The sequence below is a fragment of the Strix uralensis genome, chromosome 24 (assembly GCF_047716275.1).
Source record: "Strix uralensis isolate ZFMK-TIS-50842 chromosome 24, bStrUra1, whole genome shotgun sequence".
Classification (NCBI taxonomy): domain Eukaryota; kingdom Metazoa; phylum Chordata; class Aves; order Strigiformes; family Strigidae; genus Strix; species Strix uralensis.
Genome location: NC_133995.1, coordinates 3,947,574 through 3,962,224, shown reverse-complemented (window position 1 = coordinate 3,962,224; position 14,651 = coordinate 3,947,574). Strand labels below are relative to the sequence as shown.

Genomic DNA, 14,651 nt, shown 5'->3' with positions numbered 1-14,651 from the left:
CCTGCCCTGGGATCTCCCAGTCCTCCCAGTCCAGCCCCCAGTACCTCCCTCTGCCTCCCCCAGACCCACCCCCAGTGCCTTGGCCATGGGGCAGTGCTGTACTGGGGGCACTGGGCAGACTGGGAGTCAGACTGGAGCCCCCAGGCCCCCCCAGCTGCAGCCCAGGTGTTACTGTAGGTCCTACAGAAACAGCAAAGGGCCCCAGGGCAGCTCTGGGACCCCAAAAGCCATCAAGGGGGGACACCCAGTGCAAGGGGGGGACACTGCATGCTGGCGTGGGGACCCCCATGTGTGGGGACACTGCGTGCCAGTCCGGGGGTCCCCAGTACCACGTGGGGAGCCCAGGTTTGGCAGGGGGGGGGGGGGCACTGCCACCCCCCTCCCACCCACCTGAAGCCCAGTGGCCCAGGGTGTGGGGGGGCTGTGACAGGGGACACTTTTGGGGGGGTGGAGGGGACACGGTGGCACCTGGCAGCACCCGTACCCCTCCCCAGAGCTGGGGCAGGGAGGGGGCTAAATTGGGGTCCCCTGTGTGTCCCCCCCAGGGACCCCAGTGCAGCCCAGTATCCTACAACACCGACTGCCCCCTGCTCCCCAGTGCAGCCCAGTACATCCCAGCACCCTACACCAACTGCCTCCTGCTCCCCAGTGCAGCCCAGTACATCCCAGTATCCTACACCAACTGCCTCCTGCTCCCCAGTGCAGCCCAGTACATCCCAGTACCCTACACCAACTGCCTCCTGCTCCCCAGTGCAGCCCAGTACATCCCAGCACCCTACACCAACTGCCTCCTGCTCCCCAGTGCAGCCCAGTACATCCCAGTACCCTACACCAACTGCCTCCTGCTCCCCAGTGCAGCCCAGTACATCCCAGCACCCTACACCAACTGCCCCCTGCTCCCCAGTGCAGCCCAGTACATCCCAGTACCCTACACCAACTGCCTCCTGCTCCCCAGTGCGGCCCAGTACATCCCAGTACCCTACACCAACTGCCTCCTGCTCCCCAGTGCAGCCCAGTACATCCCAGTATCCTACACCAACTGCCTCCTGCTCCCCAGTGCAGCCCAGTGCATCCCAGTACCCTACACCAACTGCTCCCTGCTCTCCAGTGCAGCCCAGTACATCCCAGTATCCTACACCAACTGCCCCCTGCTCCCCAGTGCACCCCAGTACATCCCAGTACCCTACACCAACTGCTCCCTGCTCCCCAGTGCAGCCCAGTGCATCCCAGTATCCTACAACACCAACTGTCCCCTGCTCCCCACTGCAGCCCAGTGCATCCCAGTACCCTACACCAACGGCTCCCTGCTCTCCAGTGCAGCCCAGTGCATCCCAGTATCCTACACCAACTGCCCCCTGCTCCCCAGTGCAGCCCAGTACATCCCAGTATCCTACACCAACTGCTCCCTGCTCCCCAGTGCAGCCCAGTGCATCCCAGTACCCTACAACACCAGGCTGGGGCTGGTGGCAGCTCCGTGTCCCCAGGGCTTGGTGGGGGGGGGCACCCCAACAAGCCCCCCAACCCCCAACCACACCAGGGACATCACAGCCCCCCTAGAAAAATAATCCCACCACGGTGTGTGTGTGGGGGGTCACCACCACTTCCCACCTCTTTTATTACAACCGAGCGCTACAAATCGAGGAGCGGGGAGGAGGGGGGGGGGGGGCACCCCAACACCTCCCCCCCCGGCCCCCCTACCCCGAAGGAAAAGCCTTGATGACCTTGACGTCGTCGAGGGGCCGGTCCTGGGCGTTGGTCTCCACCATGGCGAGGCGGCCCAGCACCCCCATGCCCTGGCAGACCCTCCCGAAGATGCTGTGCTTCCCGTCCAGCCACTGCGCCGGGCCCAGCGTCAGGAAGAATTGGCTACCGTTGGTGTCCGGGCCAGCGTTAGCCATGGCCAAGATGCCGGCGCCTGGGAGGGACGGATGGACGGACGGACGCTGTTAATGTTCTGCTTCGAAGGGGTTTGGGGGGTTTGAGGGGGTATCAGGGGAGATGGGTCACCCCATGGATGTGGTGCTGGGGGATGGGGGGGAGATGGCATCCCCACGGCCAAGGTTCTGGTACCATGGGGGATGTGTCACCCCATGGATGGGGTCTTGGGGGACATGGAGGACATGCCACCACATGGATGGGGTCTTAGGGGACATGGGGGACATGGCACCACATGGATGGGGTCTTGGGGGACATGGGGGACATGCCACCACATAAATGGTGTCTTGGGGGTCATGCCACCCCATGGATGGGGTCTTAGAGGACATGGGGGACATGGCACCACATGGATGGGGTCTTGGGGGACATGGGGGACATGCCACCACATGAATGGGGTCTTGGGGGTCATGCCACCCCATGGATGGGGTCTTAGAGGACATGGGGGACATGGCACCACATGGATGGGGTCTTAGGGGACATGGGGGACACGCCACCCCATGGATGGGGTCTTAGAGGACATGGGGGACATGCCACCACATGAATGGGGTCTTGGGGGACATGTCATCCCCATGGATGGGGTCTTAGGGGACATGGGGGACATGCCACCCCATGGATGGGGTCTTGGGGGTCATGTCACCCCATGGATGGGGTCTTGGGGGTCATGCGATCCTATAGATGGGGTCTTAAAGGACATGGGGGACATGCCAACACCTGAATGGGGTCTTGGGGGACATGTCATCCCCATGGATGGGGTCTTAGGGGACACGGGGGACATGCCACCCCATGGATGGGGTCTTGGGGGTCACACCGCCCCATGGCCAGGATCCTGGGGGACATGGTGGACACGTTACCCCATGGCTGAGGTCCTGGGGGACATGCCACCCCACAAACGGTGTCTGAGGGGACATGGGGGACATGCCACCCCATGGATGGAGTGCTGGGGAATATGGGGGCCGTGGCACCCCATGGCCTGTGTTCTGGGGGACATGCCAACCTGTGGCCAAGGTCCTGGCATCGTGGGGGGCATGCCACCCTACGGATGGGGTCCTGGGGGACACGGGAGGAGATGTCACCCCACGGGTGGGGTTTTTGACCTCCTGGTGATGCTTTCTGCTCACCGGTGAACTTGAGCTCGGGGTGCAGCTCGTCCTCAAACTGTTTGCCGTAGATGGAGGCACCACCGCGGCCTGGGGAGGGGGTGAGGGGGGGGTCAGCCGGGCCCCCCCCGCCAGCACGGGAGGGGATGCGGTGAGGGGGTGTCTCTCACCGGTACCGGTGGGGTCCCCCCCCTGCACCATGAAGTCCTTGATGACGCGGTGGAATTTGGTGCCGTTGTAGTAGCCGCGGCGGCAGAGCTCGGCGAAGTTCTTGCAGGTGCGGGGGGCGTGTTTCCAGTACAGCTCCAGCACCAGTGGGCCCATCCTGCACCCGGACCCGCACCGCGGAGCGGGGGGGTCACCCCGTGGTGCCCCCCCAGCCCCCACGGGGGACTCAGACCCGACTCAGGGGGGACATGGGGCTTGGGAACAGGGTGGGGGGGTAATGGGGGCTGCCCAGGACCAGGGGGTAACTGGGACTGGGTGGGACTGGGGGATAATGGGGGCTGTCCGGTACTGGGAGGTAACCGGGACTGGGTGGGACTGGGTGGTACTGGGGGATAATGGGGGCTGTCCGGTACCGGGGGTAACTGGGACTGGGTGGTACTGGGGGATAACGGGGGCTGCCCGGTACCGGGGGTAACTGGGACTGGGTGGGACTGGGTGGTACTGGGGGATAACGGGGGCTGCCCGGTACCGGGGGTAACTGGGACTGGGTGGGACTGGGTGGTACTGGGGGATAACGGGGTCTGCCCGGTACCGGGGGGCACTGGGAGCTTCCCAGCACGCAGCGGGCCCGGGCCCGCCCGGTGCCGGGGGGGGACACTGGGGGCTAACGGACACCGGGGTCTGTCCGGTGCCGGGAAGGGGCGCGGGCCGGGCCGAGGGTGCGGGAGGGGCCGCCCGCTGCCGGTGCCGGTGCCGGTACCGGGGGGGGCGTCCCCGCCCCTTACGTGGTCTCCATGGAGACGGTGGGCGGCTGCCAGGAGTCGGGCGGGACGGCGGCCATGCTGCGCTGCTCCCGGCGGCGGAAGAGCCCTGGCCCGCCGCGCGCTTCCGGGGACACGCCCCCCTCCCGGCGCCGGCCAATGAGAGCGCGTGGTTTGAGGGGCGGGGCCTAGGAGGACAGCCAATCAGCGCGGCGGGCGGGCGCGCCGCTATTGTGACGCACGGGGAGGGGGAATTCGAACGAGGCCACGCCCCCTGCCGTTAGGCCACGCCCCCGCACCAGGCCACGCCCCCCCTCGCGCGCGCGCGGCGAGCGGGACCCGGGGGCGGGCGACGGTGAGCGGAGCGGGGGGGGAGCGGGGGGGCACGGGACCGGGAGCGGGATGAGGGGGAGGGGGGAGCGGGGACCCTGCGGTGGGGGGGGGCTGGGGGATCCCCGGGGGGGCGGGGATGAGACCCCCGATGTGGGGCTGGGACCCCCCGGATCGGCGTGTGGGGGTGGGACCCCCCGCTGCGGGGCTGGGATCCACCCCCCCCAGGATCGGGGTGCTGGGCTGGGATCCCCGGTGTGGTGCTGGGCTCCCCCCCGGGGATCCCAGTGTGGGGCTGGGACCCCCCGGTGGGCGCTGGAACCCCCCCGGGATCAGCGTGTGGGGGTGGGACCCCCCGGTGTGGGGCTGGGAACCCCCCCCGGGACCGGGGTGCTGGGCTGGGACCCCCCCCCGCCCCCGGGATCGCGGTGCTGGACTGGGATCTCCGGTGTGGGGCTGGGATCCCCCCCGGGATCGGGGTGTGGGGCTGGGACCCCCGAGTGGGGACTGGGAACCCCTGGGACCGGGGTGTAGGGCTGGAAGCCCCCCCGGGATCAGGGTACCGGGCTGAGAACCCTCGGTTGGCGCGGGGACCCCCCCCCGGGATCGGGCTGTGGGGCTGGGATCGCCCCCCCGGGATCGGGGTGCTGGGCTGGGACCCCCCCGGTGCGGAGCTGGGGCCCCTGGGATCGATGTACAGGACTGGGACCCCCCCGGTGTGGGACTGGGGACCCTCCGCGATTGGGGTGCGGGGCTGGGGGCTCCCCGGGTGGGGGGCATGGGGGTCCCCCGGTCTGGCCCCCCCAGGCCGTGCCGTGCCCGCGCCGGCGGTGCCGTCCCCGGTGGCACAAAGCCCCGACTGTGCCTGGCACCGGCGGGTGCCGTCCCCGGGCGCTGGCCGGTGCCACCCGGGCGCCCCACCGGGGATCGGGGACACGGGTGGGGGTCGGGGACACGGGTGGGGTCCGTGGGTCACCCCCCACTCCCCGCCAGGCAGCCCCTGTGCCGGCGCCGCGGGCCGAGGCGGAGGCGATGGCTGAGGAGCGAGGTAGGGCAGTGCCAGCGCCGCGTCCCCCCCGTGTGTCCCCCCCAACGGCGCTGGGGGGCCGGGGCTCACCCCGCGTGTCCCCCCAGATGTCCGCTTTGTCACCGAGGAGAGCTTCGACTTCGGGATCCTGTCCCCTTCTGACAGGTGAGGGGGAGACATGGGGGACGTGAGGGACATGCCACCCCATTGACAGGGTCCTGGCGTCGTGGGGGACATGGCACCCCATGGATGGGGGTCCTGGGGAACATGGCACCCCATGACCAGGGACACTGGGGACATGGCACCCCATGGATGGGGGTTCTGGGAGACGTGGCACCCCATGGATGGGGGTCCTGGGGAACATGGCACCCCATGACCAGGGCCACTGGGGACATGGGACCCCATGGATGGGGGTCCTGGGGAACATGGCACCCCATGACCAGGGACACTGGGGACATGGCACCCCATGGATGGGGGTCCTGGGGAACATGGCACCCTGTGGCTAAGATTTTGGGGGACATGGGAGACATGCCACCCCATGGATGGAGTCCTGGGGGACATAGCACCCCATAGATGGGGGTTCTGGGAGACGTGGCACCCCATGGATGGGGTCCTGGGGGACATGGCACCCCATGACCAGGGCCACTGGGGACATGGCACCCCATGGATGGGGGTTCTGGGGGACATGGAACCCCATGAACAGGGACACTGGGGACACGGCACCCCGTAGATGGGTTTCTGGGGGACATGGCACCCTGTGGCCAAGGTTTCAGGGGACATAGGGGACATGCCACCCCATTGACAGGGTCCTGGCATCATGGGGGACTTGTCACCTCATGGCCAAGGTTTTGGGGGACATGGGAGATGTGGCACCCCATGAATCGTGTCCTGGGGAACATGGCACCCCATGGTCAGGGACACTGGGGACATGCCACCCCGTGAACAGGGTCTCAAGGGATATGGGGGACGTGGTACCCCATAGATGGGGTCCTGGGGGACATGGCACCCCATGACCAGGGCCCTAGGAGACATGTCACTCCGTGGCCAAGGTCCTGGCATCGTGGGGTACATGTCACCCCGTTGCCAATGTCCTAGGGGACACAGGGGACATGGCACCCCGTGAAGGGGGTCTCAAGGGACATGGGGGACATGCCACCCCATGGATGGCATCCTGGGGGACATGTCACCCCGTTGCCGAGCTCCTAGGGGACATGGGGGACATGGCACCCCATGGCCAGGGGTCCTGGGGGTCCTGGCATCAGGGGGGACATGGGGGACACGCCACCCCACGGCTGGTGTTCTGGGTGGTGGTGGGGGACACATGCCACCTTCCTGGCCATGGTGGTGGGTGACACGGGGCGGGGGGGGGGGGGGGCGCTGAGGGATCCAGGGCAGGGCTAACACTGGCCATTCCCCCCCCCCCCTCGCAGCCAGGAGGAAGAGGAGGATGAGGAGAGCCCGGCTGGGGCGGGGGCCCGGGGGGGCAGCGGGCGCTGGAGCCCCCTGAGCGGGGCCCGGCTGGAGGAGATGGTGCGGGAGGCCACTCGCCTGGCGGCACAGCTGGAGCGATGTCACCTGCCCCCCCCGGCCCCCCCCGGCCCCCCGCCCGCCCCCCGCAGCCCCCGCAGCCCCCGCCGGGAGACCTTCGTGGTGAAGGACAGTCCCGTGCGGGCGCTGCTGCCCACCGTGGAGTCGCGGGGGACCCCCCCCCACGCTGCCACCACCACCACCCGGCCCCCCGCCAAACCCCGGGGGGCCCCCACTGCCACCAACGTCCCCAGCACCCGGAAGGTAGGTGGCACCTCGAGGCGCGGGGTGGGGGGGGGGGGGGTGTCCCAGTACTCCCAGTATAGCCCCGCACCATGTTCCCACCAGGGCTGAAGTCCTAAACACCCCCCCCCAAACCCCATTTTGGGGTGGGGGGCTCCGAGTGCCACCCTCATGTCCCCAAGGGGGGGCACCGCGGACCCCCCCGGGTGGTGGGCAGCCACTGAGCAGTGTCCCTGTCCCCCCCCCACCCCTGCTCTGCTTCTAGGTCTCGCCCAGTTGTCACCCCACAGCGGCGCCAAAGGGACCCCCCAGGGCCAGGGTGCCCCCCCCCAGCCGGGTGGGCCCCCCCCCACGGCCTTGCCCTCCCCAGGGGCAGGGGGCTGGGACCCGGGGCAAGTCGGAGCCCCTCCAGGCGGGGACATCAGGTACCGGCTCTGGGGGGGGGACCCACACTAAGGGACGGGGACATGGGCAGCTCCTTGGGCAGGGGGCACCCACGCCAGGGGTTGGGGTGCCCCGGCTGCGCCCCCACCCCTTCCCCCCCCCCCACCCCGTTCTGTCCCCAGGCCAGCCAAAGGTGAGGGGGGCCGCTGCCCCCTGCCCCCCCGCCGCCCGCCAGCCCCGCGCCAGGGCCACCGTTGTCCCCGTCCCCTCCAGCCGCCCCCCCGCCCCCAGCGCCATCCCCAGGGCACCCGGCCGGACCCCGGCGGGGGGGGCAGCAGCGGGTGGGAGGGCACCTGCGCCCAGAGGTAAGGATGGGTGCTGCTGGGGGCGGGGGGGGGGGGGAGGAAGGGGGCTGCCCCCTGCCCCCCCCCTCCTTCCCGTGCCTCAGTTTCCCCATGGCTGCTCTCCCCATTGCAGGCGCGGGGGTGGCGCGGGCGGCCCCCCCGGCCGCTGGCTCGGGGTGCAAACCAGGACCCCCCTCCAGCCGCCTCCGCCCCCCCCGGAAGACGGCAGTGAGCAGCACCCCAAGGTGACACAACCCCCCCACCCAGAGGAGTTTGGGGTGCCCAGACCACCCCCCCCCCTACCCCTGATATGCATTTGGGGTGAGGGGGGGGGGAACTGGGGAAACGGAGACACGGGGGTGGGGGGGGGCAGAACTGGCCCCCCCCCCCAGGGATGAGGCAGAGGCACAGGTTGGATTTTGCTTTAATTACAAAAGGTCACATCAGCAGTAGGAAACCCCCCCTGCACCCCCCCCCCCCCCAGCACCCAGGGGTCCCTCACCCCCCCCAAACACCCTCTGCCAGGTGCCACCCACCCCTGGGTGCCACCGCCTGAGCCTCACCCCTGGGGCGAGCAAAGTATTGGGGGGGGGGCACAGACATCCCTGCACCCCCCAACTGATTCCCCCCCCCCCCACCATGTGCCCCCCCCTGCCCCCCACCTGGGGGGGGGTTGGCACCATGGGGGGGGGGGGTGTGCGTGTCTATATCCTTTTTTTTTTTGTATTTTTCATGTATTTTTTAAATAAAACCCTCCACCGGGCATGGGGGCTGTGGATGATGCTGGGGGGGGGGGCACCCTATGCCACATTCCCCCCCCCGCCCCCCCCAAGGTGCCAATGGAGTGAGGGGCAAATCCCTGCCAGGATCCAAAGTGCAATGGGGGGGGGGGGGGGTGTGTGTCTGCGGCTTTGTGCCCCCTCCTGATGCCCCCCCAGTGCCACCCCCTGTCCTATTGCCCCCCCCCCCCCCCCCCCCATCCTGGTGCCACCCTCCTGTCCCGGTGTCCCCAGCGCGGTGGCACGGGCAGGGGGTGCCCGCTGGGTCCCTGTTAGATGGAGGTCTCGTCGCTCCTGGTGGAGGCGGGGGGGGGGGCGGGGGGGGGGGGGACGGGACAGACAGATGGGCAGGGGGTGGGCGTGAAGGGGGGGGGGGCGGGGAATAAAAAAAACAAGACAGACAGATGCGTGATCGGGGGCGAGGTGGGTGCCAGGGTGCCCTCCGCGCCCGCAGCACCCAGCGCTCGCCCAGATGGGGGGTGGGGGGGGGGCGGAGATGGAAGGGGGTGGGGGGGGGGCAGGAGGCCCCCAGCCCCTGCGGGTTAATGGAGAAAATTAAAAAACAGAAATCTGGGCGGGGGGGGGCGGAGAGGAGAGAAGAGGGAGTGTTAGTGCCTGCGGGCAGGGAGCCCCCACCCAGCGCCCACGGTGATGCCACCCTGGGGCCCCCCCTCCGTGAGCACCCTGACAGCCCCTGGGCACCCAATGGGCACTGTTAGACCTGATGGGCACCAATGGGCACCCTGGCACCCAGTGGGCACCCAACAGGCACCCTGGCACCCAACAGGCCCCCAACAGGCACCCTGGCACCCAGTGTGCACCCCTACACCCAATGGGTACCCAACAGGCACCCTGGCACCCGGTGTGGACCCCTACACCCAATGGGTACCCAATGGGCACCCTGGCACCCAACAGGCACCCAACAAGCACCCTGGCACCCAGTGGGCACCCAATAGGCACCCAATGGGCATCCAACAGGCACCCTGGCACCCAACCAGCACCCAATGGGCACCCTGGCACCCAGTGTGCACCCCTACACCCAATGGGCATCCAATGGGCACCCTGGCACCCAGTGGGCACCCAACAGGCACCCTGGCACCCAACAGGCACCCAACAGGCACCCTGGCACCCAATGGGCACCCAACAGGCACTCAACGGGCACCCAACAGGCACCCTGGCACCCAGTGTGCACCCCTACACCCAGTGTGCACCCCTACACCCAATGGGCACGCAACGAGCACTGAATGGGCACCCTCACACCCAGTTCACACCCACTGAGCACCCAATAGGCACCCTGGCACCCAATGAGCACCCTCAAAGCCATCGTGCACCCCTACACCCAATGGCACCCAGTGGACACTCTCAAACCCAGTGGGCACCTTTGTACATGACGGGCACCCAAAAATCACCCTTGCACCCAATGGGCACCCAGTGGGAACTCTTGCACCCTAGGGACACCCAACAGCCACCTTTGCATCTGATGGGCACCCTGGCACCTGATGGGCACCCAACAGGTACCCTTGCACCCAATAAGTGCCCAATGGGAACCACAGCACCCAATGGGAACCCAACAAGCACTGTTGCACCCGATGGGTGCCCACTGAGCATCCTGGCACCCAACAGCCATCCTTTCACCTGATGGGCACCCAGTGGGCACCCAAGAGCCACCCTTGCACCCAATGGGAACCTTGGCACCTGACGGGCACCCAACAGCCTTCCTTGCACCCACTGGGAACCAAGGCACCCGATGGGCACCACCCAAGAGCCACCCTTTCACCCAATGGGGCCACCCAACGGGCACCCAACATCCTCCCCTGCACCCAGTGGACACCCTGGCACCCGACGGGCACCCAACGGCCTCCCTTGCACCCAGTGGACACCCTGGCACCCGACGGGCACCCAACAGCCTCCCTTGCACCCCATGGACACTCAACAGCCTCCCCTGCACCCAATGGGTGCCCATCGGGCACCCTGGCACCCATCCGTCAGCCACTCACTCGGAGCCGGAGGAGTCCTCGTCCACGGTGCCCGCCTTGATGCTCATGGCGATGGGGGTGACGCCGCTGAGCTGCTCCTGCAGGGTCTGGCGGGGCCGGGGGGGGCCGGTGCCCCCCACCCGGCTGCCCTCGCTGCCCGAGGAGGCGGCGGTGCCTGCGGGGGGGGGCGGGGGGGGCCCCAGGCGCTGGGTGCTGCCCCGTTCGCTGATGGGGGGCAGGCACTTCTTCTTCAGGATGCCTGTGGGGTGGGGGCATCACCCAGGGTTTGGCGGGGGAGGGAGTTTGTCCCAGCCTTGAGGTGCCCCCCCCCGCCCCCCCCCTCACCCCATAGCACCCATTTGGGTGCGGGGCACCCCGTACCTTTGTGGGGGTGGGGCAGAGGCAGCAGCGGGGGGTCCCTAGGGAGCGCCTCGCCGTTTTGGCGGGGGGGGTCGCCCCGGGGGGGTCCCTCGCCCCCCGCCGGCTCCACCCGCAGGGTCTCGCTTCCCCCGTGCCCTTCACTCTCACTGGCCGTCGTCACGAATTCCCCTGGCCAGTATGGTTGCCCCGGGGCCACCAGGCTGTCACCTGCAGGCAGGGGAGGGACTGCTGGGACGGGCAGGGCGAGGGACCCCCCTTCCATCATGCCCAGTGGGTGCCCCCTATCCACACCCTGGACAGAGTGAGGGACCCCCATCTCCGCTGGGTGCTCCCCATCAGCACCCCAGCCAGGGCGAGGGACCCCCCCATCTCCACTGGGTGCTCCCCATCAGCACCCCAGCTAGGACAAGAGACCCCCCCCATAACCCACTGGGTGCTCCCCAGCCACGGCGAGGGACCCCCCCCCCAATCTCCCCTGGGTGCTTTCCTGGCAACCTGGACAGGGCAAGGGACACCCCCCCAAACCCATTGGGTGCCCCCCCATTGGCACCCTAGACTGGGTGAGAGACCCCCCATCAGCACCCAGCCAGGCTGAGGGACCCCCATCCCCCCCTGGGTGCCCCCCAGGCTGGCGTTACCGGGGGCGGAGGGGGGCAGGGGGGGCCCGGGCAGGGTGTCCCAGCCGGCGGGGGGGGGCTCGTCCTCGCTCTCGGAGGAGTGTGTGGAGCCGTAGGAGCCGCTCCGGTCGTCCTCCAGCGACAGGTCACTGTCCGAGTCCGTGTCGTGCTCTGGGACACACCCACACACCCACACAGGTCAGGGGGTGCCCAAGGACACCCCCACCCGGGCTGAGGCCGGGCGCGCTCGTGACACGCGCGGTGGCCCTACCCTCAGCCTGGTCCTGGGTGTCGAGGAAGAGCCCCCCGGGTTCGGCCAGCGCCCGCTGCCCCGGGCTGCCCGCCAGCCCCGAGTCCTCCCTGCCAGAGAGGGGAGACCAGCACCCATCGGCACCCATCGGCACCCATCGGCACCCGTCGGCACCCATCGGCACACACGGGCACCCATCAATGCACATTTGTTCCCCTTTTCCCCCCATTGCCCCCCTTTGCCCCCCGTTGCCCCCCACTACCCTCCTTTTCCTCCCGCTGCCCCCATTGCCCCCCTTTTCCCACCTTTGCCCCCCTTTGCCCCCCGCTACCCCCCTTTGCACCCCTTAGCTCCCTTTGCCCCCCTTTTCCCCCCGTTGCCCCCCTTTTCCCCCATTGCCCGCTTTGCCCCCCACTGCCCCCCTTTTCTCCCCTTTGCCCCGTTGCCCCCCCACTACCCCCCTTTGCTCCCTGCTGCCCCCCTTTGCCCCCTTTTGCCCCCCTTTGCCCCCTACTGCCCCCCTTTGCCCCCCACTACCCCCATTGCCCCTCGTTGCTGCCGCTGCCCCCCGTTGCCCCCCACTACCCCCTTTGCCCCCTTTGTCCCCTTCTGCCCCCCGCTGCCCCCTTTGCCCCCCATTGCCCCCGTTGCCCCCCACTACCCCCCTTTTCCCCCCATTGCCCCCCTTTTCCCCCCGTTGCCTGCTTTGCCCCCCACTGCCCCCCTTTGCCCCCTGCTGCCCCCCTTTGCCCCCCCTTGCCCCCGTTGCCCTCCACTACCCCCCTTTTCCCCCCGTTGCCCTCTTTCCCCCCTTTCCCCCCCTTGCCCCCGTTGCCCCCCACTCCCCCCTTTTGCCCCCTTTTCCCCCCTTTTCCTCCCGTTGCCCTCTTTCCCCCTTTCCCCCCCTTGCCCCCGTTGCCCCCCACTACCCCCCTTTTCCCCCCTTTTCCCCCCTTTGCCCCCCGTTGCCCCCTTTTCCCCCCACTACCCCCCTTTTCCCCCCGTTGCCCTCTTTCCCCCCTTTCCCCCCCTTGCCCCCTCGCCCCCCCGGACCGGCGCACGAAGGGGATGTAGCTGTGGTGGCTCTTGCCCGAGCGCGCGGTGCTGTGCAGGGACCCGCTGGAGCCGCCGGTGGGGGCCGGGTACAGCCGCCCCGCCACGTAGGTGCTGTCACAGCCGTAGGCCTGCCGCGGGGACGGGGACATGGTGGCCAGGGTGGGGGGCTGCCCCTCGCCCCCCCCTCCATGGCCCCCCCACACTCACGGGGGTCAGCGTGGATTTGGTGGCCAGCGCGGGGTCGGGGCCGCGTCTGCGGGCGCAGCTGAGCCTCAGGCTCCTCCGCACCTCCTTGCTCAGCACCACGCAGAAGAGGAAGATGAGGGGGCCCTGGGGGGGGAGAGGGGGGGCTCGTGGGCATGGGGGGGCATTGGGGGGTGCCGGCCAGCCCCTGTCTGCGCACTGCAGGGGACCCCGCTGGCACCCCAGACAGGTTGAGGGACCCCCCCATACCCACTGGGAGCCTCCCACAGGCAGCCTGGACAGGGTCGGGGACCCCCCCATACCCACTGGGTGCCCCTCACTGACACCCCTAACTGGGCGAGGGACCCCCCATACCCACTGGGTGCCTCCCACTGACACCCCTAACTGGGCGAGGGACCCCCCATACCCACTGGGTGCCTCCCACTGACACCCCTAACTGGGTGAGGGACCCCCCATACCCACTGGGTGCCTCCCACTGACACCCCTAACTGGGCGAGGGACCCCCCATACCCACTGGGTGCCCCCCACTGACACCCCTAACTGGGCGAGGGACCCCCCATACCCACTGGGTGCCCCCCACTGACACCCCTAACTGGGCGAGGGACCCCCCATGCCCACTGGGTGCCCCCTATTGGCATCCCAAGGGATCTCCTGTGCCCCCTGGGAGCTATAGGGTGCTATAGGAGCATGGGGGGGGGGACTGGGCACAGAGGGGGAGGGGGCAAAGGAGGTGTAAGGGGGTGCAGGGGTTTAGGGGTACAGGGAGCTATGGGGGGTATGGGGGGTGTGGGGGTACTGGGGGTATTGGGGGTACAAGGGCATGGGGGTATGGGGTTGTGGGGGGATGGGGGTGTGGGGGTGTGGGGGTTTGGGGGTTTTAGGGGGCCCCGGTCACCTGGAGGCAGTTGGAGATGGCGAAGAGGTAGTGGAAGAGCAGCGCGTCGCTGTTGACGGAGAGCAGGGCCAGGAGCCAGGCCAGGCTGGGCAGCGCCAGCACCACCACGGCCGTCTGCAGCCCGGAGCTGGGGGCACCGCCGTCAGCCCCTGCCTGCGCCCTGCCTGCGCCCTGCCTGCGCCCTGCCTGTGCTCTGCCCGCATCCCTGCCTGGGCCCTGCCTGCGCCCTGCCTGCATCCCTGCCTGTGCTCTGCCCGCATCCCTGCCTGCGCCCTGCCTGTGCTCTGCCCGCATCCCTGCCTGCGCCCTGCCTGTGCCCTGCCTGCATCCCTGCCTGTGCTCTGCCCGCATCCCTGCCTGCGCCCTGCCTGCGCCCTGCCCGCATCCCTGCCTGCGCCCTGCCTGCATCCCTGCCTTCGCCCCTGCCTGCGCCCCTGCCTGCATCCCTGCCTGCGCCCTGCCTGTGCTCTGCCCGCATCCCTGCCTGCGCCCTGCCTGCGCCCTGCCTGCATCCCTGCCTGCACCCTGCCTGTGCTCTGCCTGCATCCCTGCCTGCGCCCTGCCTGCACCCTGCGCCCTGCCTGCACCCTGCCTGTGCTCTGCCCGCATCCCTGCCTGCACCCCTGCCTGCACCCTGCCTGCGCCCTGCCTGCACCCTGCCTGTGCTCTGCCCGCAT

At 69.2% G+C, this 14,651-nt stretch overlaps 3 protein-coding genes across 5 annotated transcripts in view; 1 reads left to right on the top strand and 2 right to left on the bottom strand.

The window, feature by feature from the left end:
* Positions 1–1,578: 1,578 nt before the first annotated feature.
* On the bottom strand, positions 1,579–4,102 carry PPIL1 (peptidylprolyl isomerase like 1). The gene is made up of 4 exons (XM_074893952.1): positions 3,986–4,102; positions 3,203–3,357; positions 3,054–3,122; positions 1,579–1,915 (listed from the first exon to the last, which is right to left on the bottom strand). Exons 1-4 carry the CDS (start codon positions 4,039–4,041, stop codon positions 1,695–1,697), a joined length of 501 nt encoding a protein of 166 aa, XP_074750053.1. The 5' UTR covers positions 4,042–4,102; the 3' UTR covers positions 1,579–1,694.
* A 183-nt stretch (positions 4,103–4,285) lies between these two features.
* Positions 4,286–8,579, top strand: PSRC1 (proline and serine rich coiled-coil 1). Of its 2 annotated transcripts, none has more exons than XM_074893950.1 (6): positions 4,286–4,316; positions 5,285–5,339; positions 5,426–5,483; positions 6,749–7,109; positions 7,354–7,837; positions 7,950–8,579. In XM_074893950.1, the coding sequence occupies exons 2-6, from the start codon at positions 5,324–5,326 to the stop codon at positions 8,063–8,065; spliced, it is 1,035 nt and encodes a 344-aa protein (XP_074750051.1). In that variant the 5' UTR covers positions 4,286–4,316; positions 5,285–5,323; the 3' UTR covers positions 8,066–8,579. The 2 variants fall into 2 exon arrangements, with proteins under 2 accessions (XP_074750051.1, XP_074750052.1); XM_074893951.1 differs by lacking the exon at positions 4,286–4,316 and having other exon boundaries at positions 4,616–5,339; positions 7,354–7,513; positions 7,655–7,837.
* Positions 8,580–8,719: 140 nt separating this feature from the next.
* The window catches only part of CELSR2 (cadherin EGF LAG seven-pass G-type receptor 2), a 33,497-nt gene continuing 27,565 nt past the window's right edge, over positions 8,720–14,651 (bottom strand). Inside the window, exons 28-35 of one of the 2 annotated variants that reach the window (XM_074893949.1) lie at positions 13,975–14,101; positions 13,083–13,205; positions 12,873–13,003; positions 11,841–11,929; positions 11,591–11,740; positions 10,953–11,159; positions 10,593–10,830; positions 8,720–8,889 (exon numbers count right to left, since the gene is read on the bottom strand). In XM_074893949.1, coding sequence (XP_074750050.1) covers positions 8,868–8,889; positions 10,593–10,830; positions 10,953–11,159; positions 11,591–11,740; positions 11,841–11,929; positions 12,873–13,003; positions 13,083–13,205; positions 13,975–14,101 — 1,087 coding nt within the window. In that variant the 3' untranslated portion in view covers positions 8,720–8,867. Of the gene's footprint in view, positions 8,890–9,045; positions 9,166–10,592; positions 10,831–10,952; positions 11,160–11,590; positions 11,741–11,840; positions 11,930–12,872; positions 13,004–13,082; positions 13,206–13,974; positions 14,102–14,651 lie in introns of those variants that run through there. The other variant, XM_074893948.1, reaches the window with a different exon arrangement.

What these genes read in the sequence shown, in the direction of transcription:
- PPIL1 (XM_074893952.1), bottom strand. Translation starts at nt 4,041, where the DNA reads ATGGCCGCCGTCCCGCCCGACTCCTGGCAGCCGCCCACCGTCTCCATG. An exon ending in ACCGTCTCCATGGAGACCAC is followed by an intron (nt 3,358 to 3,985) that starts GTAAGGGGCGGG and finishes GTCCGGGTGCAG; the next exon opens with GATGGGCCCACTGGTGCTGG. An exon ending in GGGGGACCCCACCGGTACCG is followed by an intron (nt 3,123 to 3,202) that starts GTGAGAGACACC and finishes CCCCCTCCCCAG; the next exon opens with GCCGCGGTGGTGCCTCCATC.
- PSRC1 (XM_074893950.1), top strand. An exon ending in ATCCTGTCCCCTTCTGACAG is followed by an intron (nt 5,484 to 6,748) that starts GTGAGGGGGAGA and finishes CCCCCCTCGCAG; the next exon opens with CCAGGAGGAAGAGGAGGATG. An exon ending in ACGTCCCCAGCACCCGGAAG is followed by an intron (nt 7,110 to 7,353) that starts GTAGGTGGCACC and finishes CTCTGCTTCTAG; the next exon opens with GTCTCGCCCAGTTGTCACCC.